The sequence below is a fragment of the Psammomys obesus genome, unplaced genomic scaffold (assembly GCF_907164565.1).
Source record: "Psammomys obesus unplaced genomic scaffold, mPsaObe1.curated_primary_1811, whole genome shotgun sequence".
Taxonomy (NCBI): Eukaryota; Metazoa; Chordata; class Mammalia; order Rodentia; family Muridae; genus Psammomys; species Psammomys obesus.
Window position 1 is genome coordinate 2,626,316 of NW_026596166.1, and position 11,289 is coordinate 2,637,604.

General features: G+C 36.8%; 1 protein-coding gene across 9 annotated transcripts in view; it reads right to left on the reverse strand.

Moving 5' to 3' along the window:
* Positions 1-11,289, reverse strand: part of Gphn (gephyrin) — a 437,068-nt gene that overhangs the window by 173,326 nt on the left and 252,453 nt on the right. For 5 of the 9 annotated variants that reach the window (XM_055595377.1, XM_055595376.1, XM_055595374.1 and 2 more), the window contains one exon: positions 390-446. The exons of the other annotated variants lie outside the window; for them this stretch is intronic. In XM_055595377.1, coding sequence (XP_055451352.1) covers positions 390-446 — 57 coding nt within the window. The remainder of the gene's footprint in view (positions 1-389; positions 447-11,289) is intronic. 9 annotated transcript variants of the gene reach the window in all.

An 11,289-nucleotide genomic window follows, 5' to 3' on the forward strand; every position in this document is an offset into this window, starting at 1 on the left:
CAAAATAGGTTAAAAAGAAAGGTGACATTCTAAAACTGTATTAGTTTTTTGTTTAAGAGCAGTTTAAACATATAAGCAGTGACATCAGCCAGAGGAACGGTTTACTCTAGAGCCCCAAATTTCAGGCACAGATAGTGAGGCAGTTGCTCTTTCTGGTTTGTGGTGCCTTTCAAAGCTAGTTATTTGGCAGCTTGCCTTCAGCTGGTTGCTCTATATGTAGCTGGAAACAAAACAAAAAATAATATGACCCAACAGCCAATAAAAATATTAAAATAAAAAATGGGATGGTGAAAAATGGAAAAAGCCCCCTTCCTCCCTCCACCCGCCAAAAAGGAAGAAGTGTAGGCTATAGACAAAATCTTGCCAAAAAATGTTAGAAACATATTTACTTTGAGGGATCCAACTCTACTAGCAACTCCTTTGCTTTCATCCGGCCGTCTAATTTGCTACAATGAGGGAAGATGGGTAAAAAAGACAGAATAAAGAAAAAGTGAACTTAAATTTTTTTTCTACACATTAGTAAGCAGTACATGCAATACATCAATTGACTTAGGCTCCTCTTCTGAGATCAAGGAGTTAACTAACCCAGATGCTATATGACATGCTCTGCAAATAGATCGCTAGAATTCAGTTTCTGGTACGGCACTATTCCTGAGAGGAGGAAATTGGCACTTACTTTTGGTTATCTTGGGGACTTCTGATGAAGCAGTATCTGGAGTAGTGTTACATTTGCATTTAGCTTACAAAAAACAAAGAATTACAAATATACCTATGCACGTTTTTCTCTTTCAGTGTTTAAATGTCTATTCTATTGTAATCTTAGAAACATCAATGGTATGACAAGAAACACAGTGTTCTTCAAGTGCAAAGGTCAGTCCCAACAAGCATCATTCTTACTGGTGACAGTGAGGCTCCTCTGCTTGCTAATCCAAGCATGGAGGCAGTTCAGCTGTCATTATGATTCCCAATTAAACAATCATGCTGCCAACCAGAAAATTTTAATGCCAGACCAGTGTTAGGTATGTTCACTCTTTCAAAGCTTTTTCTTATTTTATCTGATTTTTCTCTCAGATGAAACAGGGGAAGTAAAGCCTGGTGTGGTGGTGGTGTGTACTTACAATCCTAGTTCCAAGGGGGTTAGGATAATCTCAAATTCAAGGCCAGACTTAGTTACAGAGGGATATTGTGCTTGTGTGAGCTTGATGTGCATGCACAGTGCCCCCCCCTCACTCACTTGCTACTTTAATTATTGGTTCATACCACTATGAGTTAAAGAACGTACATAGAATTCAATACACAGAACCTTGATAAGTGAAATATTTTGTAAGGAAGATTCATACCAAGTGAATTTTCTCACAGTCCTGTACTGAGTTGGGGGAACTCTCAATTCTTTTATTTCTAAATAATTTATTTAATTTTATTGAATGTACTTTAGTGTGAGGGTGTCAGATCCCTTGGAATTGGGGTTACAGACAGTTGTGAGCTGCTGTGTGGGTGCTGGGAATTGAACCCCGGTCCTTTGGAAGAGCAGACAGTGCTCTTAACTACTGAGCCATCTCTCTAGCCCTGGAAGTCTCAATTCAAATCATCATGAGACAAGTTAATTGTAGGGCTCATCCTTGTGTTGACAGATAGTACAACTTTCTGCATGATGGCAAATCCAGGTGTTAAAGTCCTTAGGAAAATAATATTCCTGGATGTAAGGTGTAGATTACTGTTAGGGTACCAGAATAGCATATGTAGGTTATTGAGGAATATTGAGGAAATGTAATTCTTATTTTGAAAAAAGAACAACAACAAAAACCAAACAAACAACCCCCCCGCAAACTCCCAAAACAAACCAAAAGTATCTATATAGACAAAAATTATCTCTGCATTTTAAATGAAGTTTTTTACAAATATTTTAGCAAAAAAAAATTAAGTAACCAATTCTCACTTTTCTCAGTGAAACAGAATTTCCAACTTTAGAAATAATTGAGAAGAACCCCAGATAGAAAGAGAATTCTGTCAGTTCCCAGCATCTACTCATTCACTTCTTTAATTCTTTTATCTCAAAGAACATCTTACTCCAAGGGCTGTTTTCCACCTTAAGTGGATACTTACAGAACCTGGATTATAAAGATATTTCTGGTAGTTTCCTATAAAAATCTAGATCACAGAGAAAGAGGATCCAGGCATTCCTGATGAGACCTGATAGGCTAGGGTCAGATAGTATATAAATTACAGAGGCGATAATATAGATTTTTTGTTTGTATTTCCCTTATTTTTGAGATTATAATATAACTACATCATTTCACTGTTACCTTTCTCCCTCCAAAATCTCCCATATAGCTTCCATGATTCAAATTCATGGCTTCTATTTTCATTAATAATAGGAGATTTTAGAAATGAAATTATGAATGTTGGATATTAATTTTATAAACACAGTCTTTGAAGTTATTATGGACAAAAGCCTTTACAGAACCAACATAGTTCTCAAAGATAAAAGTATTGCAAATTAAGTTTCATATTTTTTTGTGACCCTAGAAACAGATAATAGTATCCTATGATAAAAAAGCTCAGAAAGAAAAGGTAAAATTGGTAGACTGTGTTTTTATGCATGTTAGTGTGCACATGGGTGTATACCAAGGCTGTAGAACAATAAATGCTGCTGCTCAGGTGCCATGCACTTTTCTTTTTGACAGTCTTCCACTGTCCTAGAAATCACCAACTAGGGTTGTCTAGCTGCCCATGTCATCACCATGATTGTGACTTTAAGTGCATAGAACAAAGCCTTGACTTTTTCCTTTTATAAAATATGAGTTCTGGATCAAACTCTGATCCTCATGCTTGCAAGACAAATGCTTTCCTGAATGACCTGCCTCTTCAGCATGACATCAAGAGATTTAAAATTCAATGTTCTAATTTATTCTAGTCAAATTTTAATATTCAATTAAAATGGACTAGTATGAAAGAAATGTATAGTTAGTTCAAATATTTATCTTTTAACGAGAAAGAGAAATCACTGTAGAGTAGCATCAGGAATTAATTTACTGTTCACCATAACATTAGAAGTCTCACCTTGTTATCTACTCTTCTATGAAGCCAAGTCTCCTTGACAGAGGTTCAACTGTACTGTGTTTACAGAGCTTGATTAAACACTATCCAAAATTCTTGGGAACAGAAGTACTGAAAAGTTTCGAGATTTGTAGATTATTGAAAATCTTAATAGACTATTGGTTAAATACCTCTATCTTGAAATCCAAAATGCTCTGAAATATGAAACTTATGGAAGGTCAATAACGTAAAATATTCCTAATTTTTTTTAGTATTTTAGATCTGGTTTTGGGTTGTAGATGTTCACTCTCTCTCATAATTTCTTTTATAAATTTCTAGAAATGAGATGGTTAAAACAAAAATGTTGGGTTCTAACTTTCCCCCCATCACTGACTCTTTCTGTGCATACTACACAGACACTACATTTCATATTCTCATGGCACTACTATTGTTGTATACTGACAACAATGATTTAAAACAGTGATGAATCTGACGGCAATATTTGTTCTTTCAAGTTTTTAGAAGATTCCTATTGAGGGTATGCTTTGTTCGTTTGTCAAATGAAGTTGTTTTTTCAAAGGCCTCTTCTAGATTTTCAACCACTGTACTTTTTTTTCTGCATTATTAGAAGGGCTCTAACAAACTACTAAACAGATTTATTGTGAAAATTTTAGTTTGCATTATGTATCAAATGCTGCATTATAAACTGGAGATACAATGATAATGCAGCTGGTCTGAACATAAAATTTTCACTGAGTGTATTTCTGAATTAATCTGTGATTTCTCTTCAATTAAAATAGAACAAATAGTTGATGTTTCAGAAATCTGAGCCAGAAAATATCTAATTTTAGGATATTTATCATTTTATAGTATGAAGTTCTAACAATACTTTCACTGAGATATACTATAATAAAATAACCAATGGAAACTGATATTGACTCAGATTAAATTAAGGTATTAATTCTGCACAAGCCAGACTATTTTTAACTGAGTTTTCTCATAATATTCCTGTGCCACAATGGAACTAAAATTTTTATTGTGTGTTTATATATCAAAGCAATATTTTTAATTAAATTTTTATTTTTTATATTACTTAGTTTATTTACTTTGTATCCAGCTGTAGCCCCTTCCCTCATTCCCTCCCAGTCCCACCCTCGCTCCCTCATCTCCTCCCAAACCCCTCTCCAAGTCCACTGATATAGAAGATCTTGCTCCTCTTCCATCTGACCCTAGCTTATCAGGTCTCATCAGGACTGGCTGCATTGTCCTTCTCTGTGGCCTGGCAAGGCTGCTCCCCCCTTAGGGGGAGGTGGTCGAAGAGCTAGCCACAGAGTTCATGTCAGAGAAAGTTCTTGTTCCCCTCACCAGGGAACTCACTTGGATACTGAGCTGCCTTGGGCTACATCTGAGCAGGGGTTCTAGGTTATATCCATGCATGGTCCTTGGTTAGAGAATCAGTCTCAGAAAAGAGCCCTGTGCCCAGATATATTTGGTCCTTGTAGAGCTCCTGTCTTCTCCAGGTCTTACTAACTCCCCCCTCTTTTATATGAGTCCCTGCACTCAGCCCAAGGTTTGGGCAGTATCCCTGATGACTAAGGACACTGAGCATTTCTTTTTTTTTTTTATCCTCTTCTTTTTTAAAAAATTTATTTATTTATTTTTTTATTATTAGTTATATTTTATTAACTCTGCATCCCAGCTGTATCCCATTCCCTCATTGTCTCCCAATCCCACCCTCCCTCCTTCTTCTCTTCCCTGCCCTTTTCCAAGTCCACTGATTGGGGAGGACCTTCTCCCCTTTCATCTGACCCTGTTTTATCAGTTATCTTCAGGACTGGCTGCAAAGTCTTCCTCTGTGGCCTAGCAGGGCTGCTCCACCCTTGGGGTGGGGTGGGGAGGTCAAAGAGCCTGTCATTGAGTTCCTGTCAGAAGTAGTCCCTGTTCCCCTTACTTCGGGAAACCAATTGGTTACTGAGCTACCACGGGCTACATCTGAGCAGAGGTTCTAGGTTATATTCATACATGGTCCTTGGTAGTGTGTCAGTCTCAGAAAAGACCCCTGTGCCCAGATATATTTGGTCCTTATGGAGCTCCTATCCTTTCCATTTCATACTAACTTTCTTTTCTTTCATATGATTCCCTACACTCTGCGCAAGGTTTGGTTATGAGTCTTAGTATCTGCTTTGATACACTGCTAGGCAGAGTCTTTCAGAGGCCCTCTGTGGTAGGCTCCTGTCCTGTTACTTGTTTTCTCCTATTTCCAATGTCCATCCCATTTGTCTTTCTAAGTGAGGATTGATCATCTTACCCAGGGTCTTCTTTCTTGTTTATCTTCTTTAGGTATATAGATTTCATTATGTTTATCATATCTTATAGGTCTATATGAGTGAGTATACACCATGTGTGTCTTTCTCCTTCTGGGATACCTCACTCAGAATGAGCTTTTCTAGATCCCACCATTTGCGTGCAAATTTCATGATTTCTTCGTTTTTGATTGCTGAGTAGTATTCCATTGTGTAAAAATACCACAATTTCTGTATCCATTCCTCCGTTGAGGGACATCTGGGTTGTTTCCAGGTTCTCACTATTATAAATAAAGCTACTACAAACATGGTTGAGTATATGTCCTTGTTGTGTACTTGAGCAACTTTTGGATATATGTCTAGGAGTGGTATAGCTGGGTCTTGAGAAAGCACTATTCCCAATTGTCTAAGAAAGCACCAGATTGACTTCCAAAGTGGTTGTACCAGTTTATATTCCCACCAGCAATGGAGGAGGGTTCCCCTTTCTCCACAACCTCTCCAGCATGTGTTGTCATTTGAGTTTTTGATTTTAGCCATTTTGATGGGTGTAAGGTATTGTTTTGATTTGCATCTCCCTGATGGCTAAGGATGTTGAGCATCTCTTTAAGTGTTTCTCTGCCATTCTGTATTCCTCTACAGAGAATTCTCTGTTTAGCTCTGTACCCCATTTTTTAATTGGATTACTTGATTTATTGCTTTTTAACTTCTTGAGTTTTTATATATCCTGGATATTAGCCATCTGTCAGATACAGGGTTGGTGAAGATCCTTTCCCAGTCTGTAGGCTGTCGTTTTGTTCTGACAACAGTGTCCTTTGCTTTACAGAAGATCTTCAGTTGCATGAGGTCCCTATGGTTTTTTAACCTTATTTAGTTAGTTTACATCTTGGTTGTGTGTCCCTCCCTCCCCTGTGTCTGGTAGGAAGTCCCATCAGTGGGAAGTGATTAAAAAGCACGAAACAGAGTCTACATCAGCGGTATTCCCCACTCCCTTAACTAGTAGACCTACATGAAGCCTCAGCTGCCCATTGGCTACATAAAAGTAGAGGGCCTAGGTCCAGTCCACGCATGGTCGTTGGTTGGTGCGTCAGACTCCACAGGCCCCTCTGGGCACTGGTTAGTTGGCTCTGTTGGTCTTGTAGAGGTCCTGTCACCTCTAGGTCCTCTTACTTCCCCCTCCCCCACTTGTCCAGGAGGCTTCCTATGCCTCACTCAATGTCTGGCTGTGAGTCCCAGTATCTGTTTCTAACCGTTGCTGGATAAAGCCTCTCAGAACAGTCATCCTGTCTGCAAGCTTAGCAGAGTACTGTTACTAGTGTTAGGGTTTGGCTTTCTTCCATGGGCTGGCTCTTAGGGTTGGGTCTAGCATTGGTTGGACTTTCCCTCAATTTCTGTTTTACCTGTTCTGTATTTGTCCTTGCAAGTCTTGTAGGCAGGGTAAGTTTTGGATCAAAGTTTTTGTGGCTTGGTTGGTGTTCTCCTCCATCCACTAGAGTCTTGTCTAGATAGAAGGTGTCCTCTTCAGTTTCCATGGCCCCTGCTACTAGAAGTCTCAGCTAGAACCCCCCTCATATCCTACCAGAGGCCAATTCTGACTTAAGTCTCCAGCTGTACAGCACAGACATACGACAATGTTATGGTTTACTAATAACAGTTAACATATTTCAAATACTGTGCTAAGGATTTTATAATCAGTTTTAAAGTTCATTCTTAAAACAACTTTATGAGACTAATATCATAAAATTCATTTATATATTGTAAAAATTCCAATGATTTAGTAATATTTTGAAGTCTATCCACATGACTGGAGAACTGTGCTAGAGACCAGTTGTGTTGTGCTCTGGAAAAAAAATATTGTACTAAGACACTAGGAAAGGTGCTGTGAGGTCAAGACCTCACCCATCAAAGATTCCTGGGTATAAAAGTACAAACTCCTTTAAATATCCTTCATGTCAAAGTGACATGCAAGGGTTGATATTGGTCGCTTTTCAGGTATGTCATATTCCAGAACTTGTGCTATTAATACCTATACATTATAAAATATCTGAATGAACAGGAAAAAAACATAAAATAACATAAAGCAAAATTTAGAAGTTCCTTCCTTTTTGAGACAAAGTCTTACTATGTAGCTTTTGCTGCCCTTATTCTTTCTATCTAGACCAGGCTGGCTTTGAACTCAAAACCACCCGCCTCTGCCTGTAAATTCTGGGACCAAAGGTACTTTGAGAACAGTATTTTCCTTATGAACGACATTTCATAAGAATTACTTTTTGCTGGGTGGTGGTGGTGCACACCCTTAATTCCAGAACTAGGGAGGCAGAGGCAGGCAGATTGCTGTGAGTTCAAGGCCAGCCTGGTCTACAGAGCAAGTTCCAGGACAGCCAGGGCTAGACAGAGAAACCTTGTCTCAAAAAATCTAAAATGAAAAAAAAAGTTTCTATGAATTTTATATACTTTCTAAAGTGAATATGCACACTACTTCTTTGTTTTTTTGCTTGTTGTTTACAGAGATAGTCTTTCCATGTAGCCCAAGAACTAGGTTGCTTTACTGGAATTCATTATATAGTTCATGTTGGTCTCAAACTCAGGACTCATGTGTTTGTCTCCCAAATACTGCGATTTTAGATGTGGGCCACCATAACTTTCATACATTGCTTCTTTAAAGTAAGAAAAAGAGATAATTACATTTACAGTTTGTCTAACTATACAGCTGTCAATTCTACACCCAATGACCTTTATTTATTTATTTTAATATATCTTGCTAAGTGTCAAATGTGAATGAAACTTTCTATCACAGGGTGGTAAATGAATCACTATATAGCAGTTAGGGCCATCGTTGAGGGCCATAGGTCAAGTTTGTGGCTCACATTCTTTGTTTTCAAAGCCATCAGGCCCTCTCCATCATGACGGAATATATCTCCTTATAGTATGAGTCAAAATAAATCCTTTGTCACTTATATGACTTCTGTCAGGTAGTTGGTACTGAGGGTAGGAGGTCACTGCTGTGATAAACTTGACAATGCCCATTTATATGACTTTGGAACTTTTGCAGGAGGTACCATAGATGTCATTGGAACTGTAGGATAGAGAGCTCTTGAATGCTTTAAACAAAACTCAATGGGCCACTTGGAATAAGGAAGGCCAAAATGGCAACAGAACTGTGGACAGTAAAAACCAGGCTCATAGAATGTCAGAGGGAACCAAGGATCCTATGGAAATATTTGCTAGAGGCCATTTAATCTAGTACTATAACAACAGGAATGGTTTCCTTCCTTAAAAACCCAACCCATCAATGCTCCAGGTTGTAAATGTGCAAACTCTTTTAAACACTCATTTCAGACAGTCTTTGGGAAGATGCAGACAACAGAGTACTGTGATTAAGTGGGATTGTATGAAAAATGTTTTCTCAGCTGTTCAACTATGAAGGAGTTCTGAAGGCACTGCCACTGTGATCAGAGGTGGCTGGCTAATGACACCTTTCTTGTTTTCAGCAGAACTTGGAATCATTGATACAGAATTGGCTTTTACAGAGATGAAAAATGTTTAAGGGTTATGATGTTTAGAATGCAGTTTCAACATTTCAAAAATAGGTTGGCAAGAGCTGGCAATGTATAGTACAATTGGATTCCCTACACAGAGGCCCTGAGAGGCTATTACATGAAGCTGGGAATATAAAGCCTAATTCAGTGAAGGTTCCATATTTTCAGACAGGCATTTTGTCAGAGTGAAAAAGAAAAGAAATAACTGACAGATGCAGAAGTATATATCATATAATTAATTAATTATATAAAGAATCATATAATCACATAATTAATTAAATTATATGATTTATAATTTATATAAATAAAAATTATTTAATTATATAATTAAAAGTACTTCTAACAGCTGAGCTTGCATTGATACTTAGTATAACTGCTACTTAGCTTTAGTAATAAATGTAATTTTATGAAAATTCGATAATTATAAGGAAATAGAGGGTACTCGTCAAGCTGATAATCAAGAACAACCACCAGAGAGAGGGTATTTCATTTCATTATCACCACATATAGGTGACATTGAGATGAATGACGATATAAATTAACATAAAATTATGTGAAACAGATAAATTTCTCAAAATAATTAAAATACCATAAACATATAAAATATATTACTATTCCACTGTTAACTGACTTACCAAAATATGCGTAATTCTACTCATTGTATATTGTCTTATTTGTTAGAAAATAAAAGAGGAAGAGAGGGTTTGACCAGGAGGAGATGAAGAAGGGTGTTACAACTAGGATACAAAGTTATTAAATTGTAAATAATAATAATAATAATAATAATAATAAAATAAATGAATAAAATAAGAAAATCAGAGAAAAATCTTAAATCTCAAAATTCTATTTTACTATCAACAAAGTAAATAACAAAAACAAAGAAGCAACAAAAATTTCACAAAAATACTACAAAATAAAAAAGAGCTCCACCTATGAGTGTATAATGATGGAAAAGCTGGACAATAAGGAACTAGAAATTTACAAAGAGGGGCCTGGAGACATGGCTTAGTGGTTAAGAGCACTTATTGTTTTCCTAGAAGACCTGGGTTCTGTTCCCAGAACCCAAATGGTATCTCCTAAATTTCCACAGCTGCCGTTCTAGGGGATCTGATATACTCTTCTGACCTCCTTGTGCTCTAGGCACACAAATGGTACACACACATACATGTAGGCAGAACTACATAAATTAAAAATAAATCTTAAAAATATCTATAGAGATAAGGGATTTAATGTAAATTATCAAAATATTCTGGAGTGTTGAAAGAATGTCAGTTAAACACTGATATGTATCTGTGTTAGTCTAGCAATATCAGTATAATTTATGTTAGGAAATAATAGAATTTTGACTTTTTAAATTTGAAGTTCTTCAAAATTTGTCTTTTGCTCTGTATCACTCCTTCCCTCATTTTGATTCTTTTCAATTTGTAGTAATAGGGAAAGAACCCACACCCTGTGCTTGTTAAGCATTCAATAATAGAGCTATTTACTTCTCAGCCATAAAATCCTTCAAGACTTAAGTGTTTAAGAAGAAGCAACCCTCAGTTAAACCACAATATTATTTACCTATGGTTAGGTTATTACTTAAAAGAGAGTTTGGTGAATGCCAATTATTTTCCAGATAGCTTGGAAGCGCTGGTTTTTACCGACTGCAACAGCAGAATCACACTAAAAGTAAAAGTAAGCGCTGCTAGAAAAATTATTATTTTGGGTCTTCTATCTTTAAAAGTCTTTCTTTTAGTCTGCTCTCATTTTGAATCAGAGAGAAGTAACTGTTCTTTGCTCAATAATCAGCCAGGATAATTATTTCAGGATGAATGATTCATACAAAAAAGTACTTATAGTGATTTTTTTTTTTTTTAAAGAAAAGGTTAGATCTCTTTGGCTGAGGATATCACTTTAACATTATCTCTATGAAAAATATGGAAGAAATAATATTTAACATCCATCATTTTGACCCAGAATACTTTCTAGAGATACACCAGTTTAGCTGTTTGACTACATTTACTACTACTATCGTGGATCCATGGAGGTTTCCTAAAATTCTTTTAGAAGCTCACAAAGCCAATTTTACTAATAATACTAAAACATTATTTGTCTTACCCATTACACTGACATTTCATGGATGGCACAAAAGCAATGGTGGCTTAACAGTATAAACTGAGGAAGTGAATACAAATAGCATGGACATTATTTACTGATATGTACAGCTTTTTAAAAAGCTAGTTCTAGCCAGCTATGGTGGCACACACCTTTAATACCAGTACTTGGGAGCCAGAGGAAGATCTTTGTGAGTTTGAGAGTAGCTTGGTCTACAAAGAGAGTCCAGGACAGCCAAGGCTGTCTGGACAGAGAGAAATCCCATCTCAAAAACCAAACCAAACCAAACCAAACCAAACCAAACCAAACCAAACCAA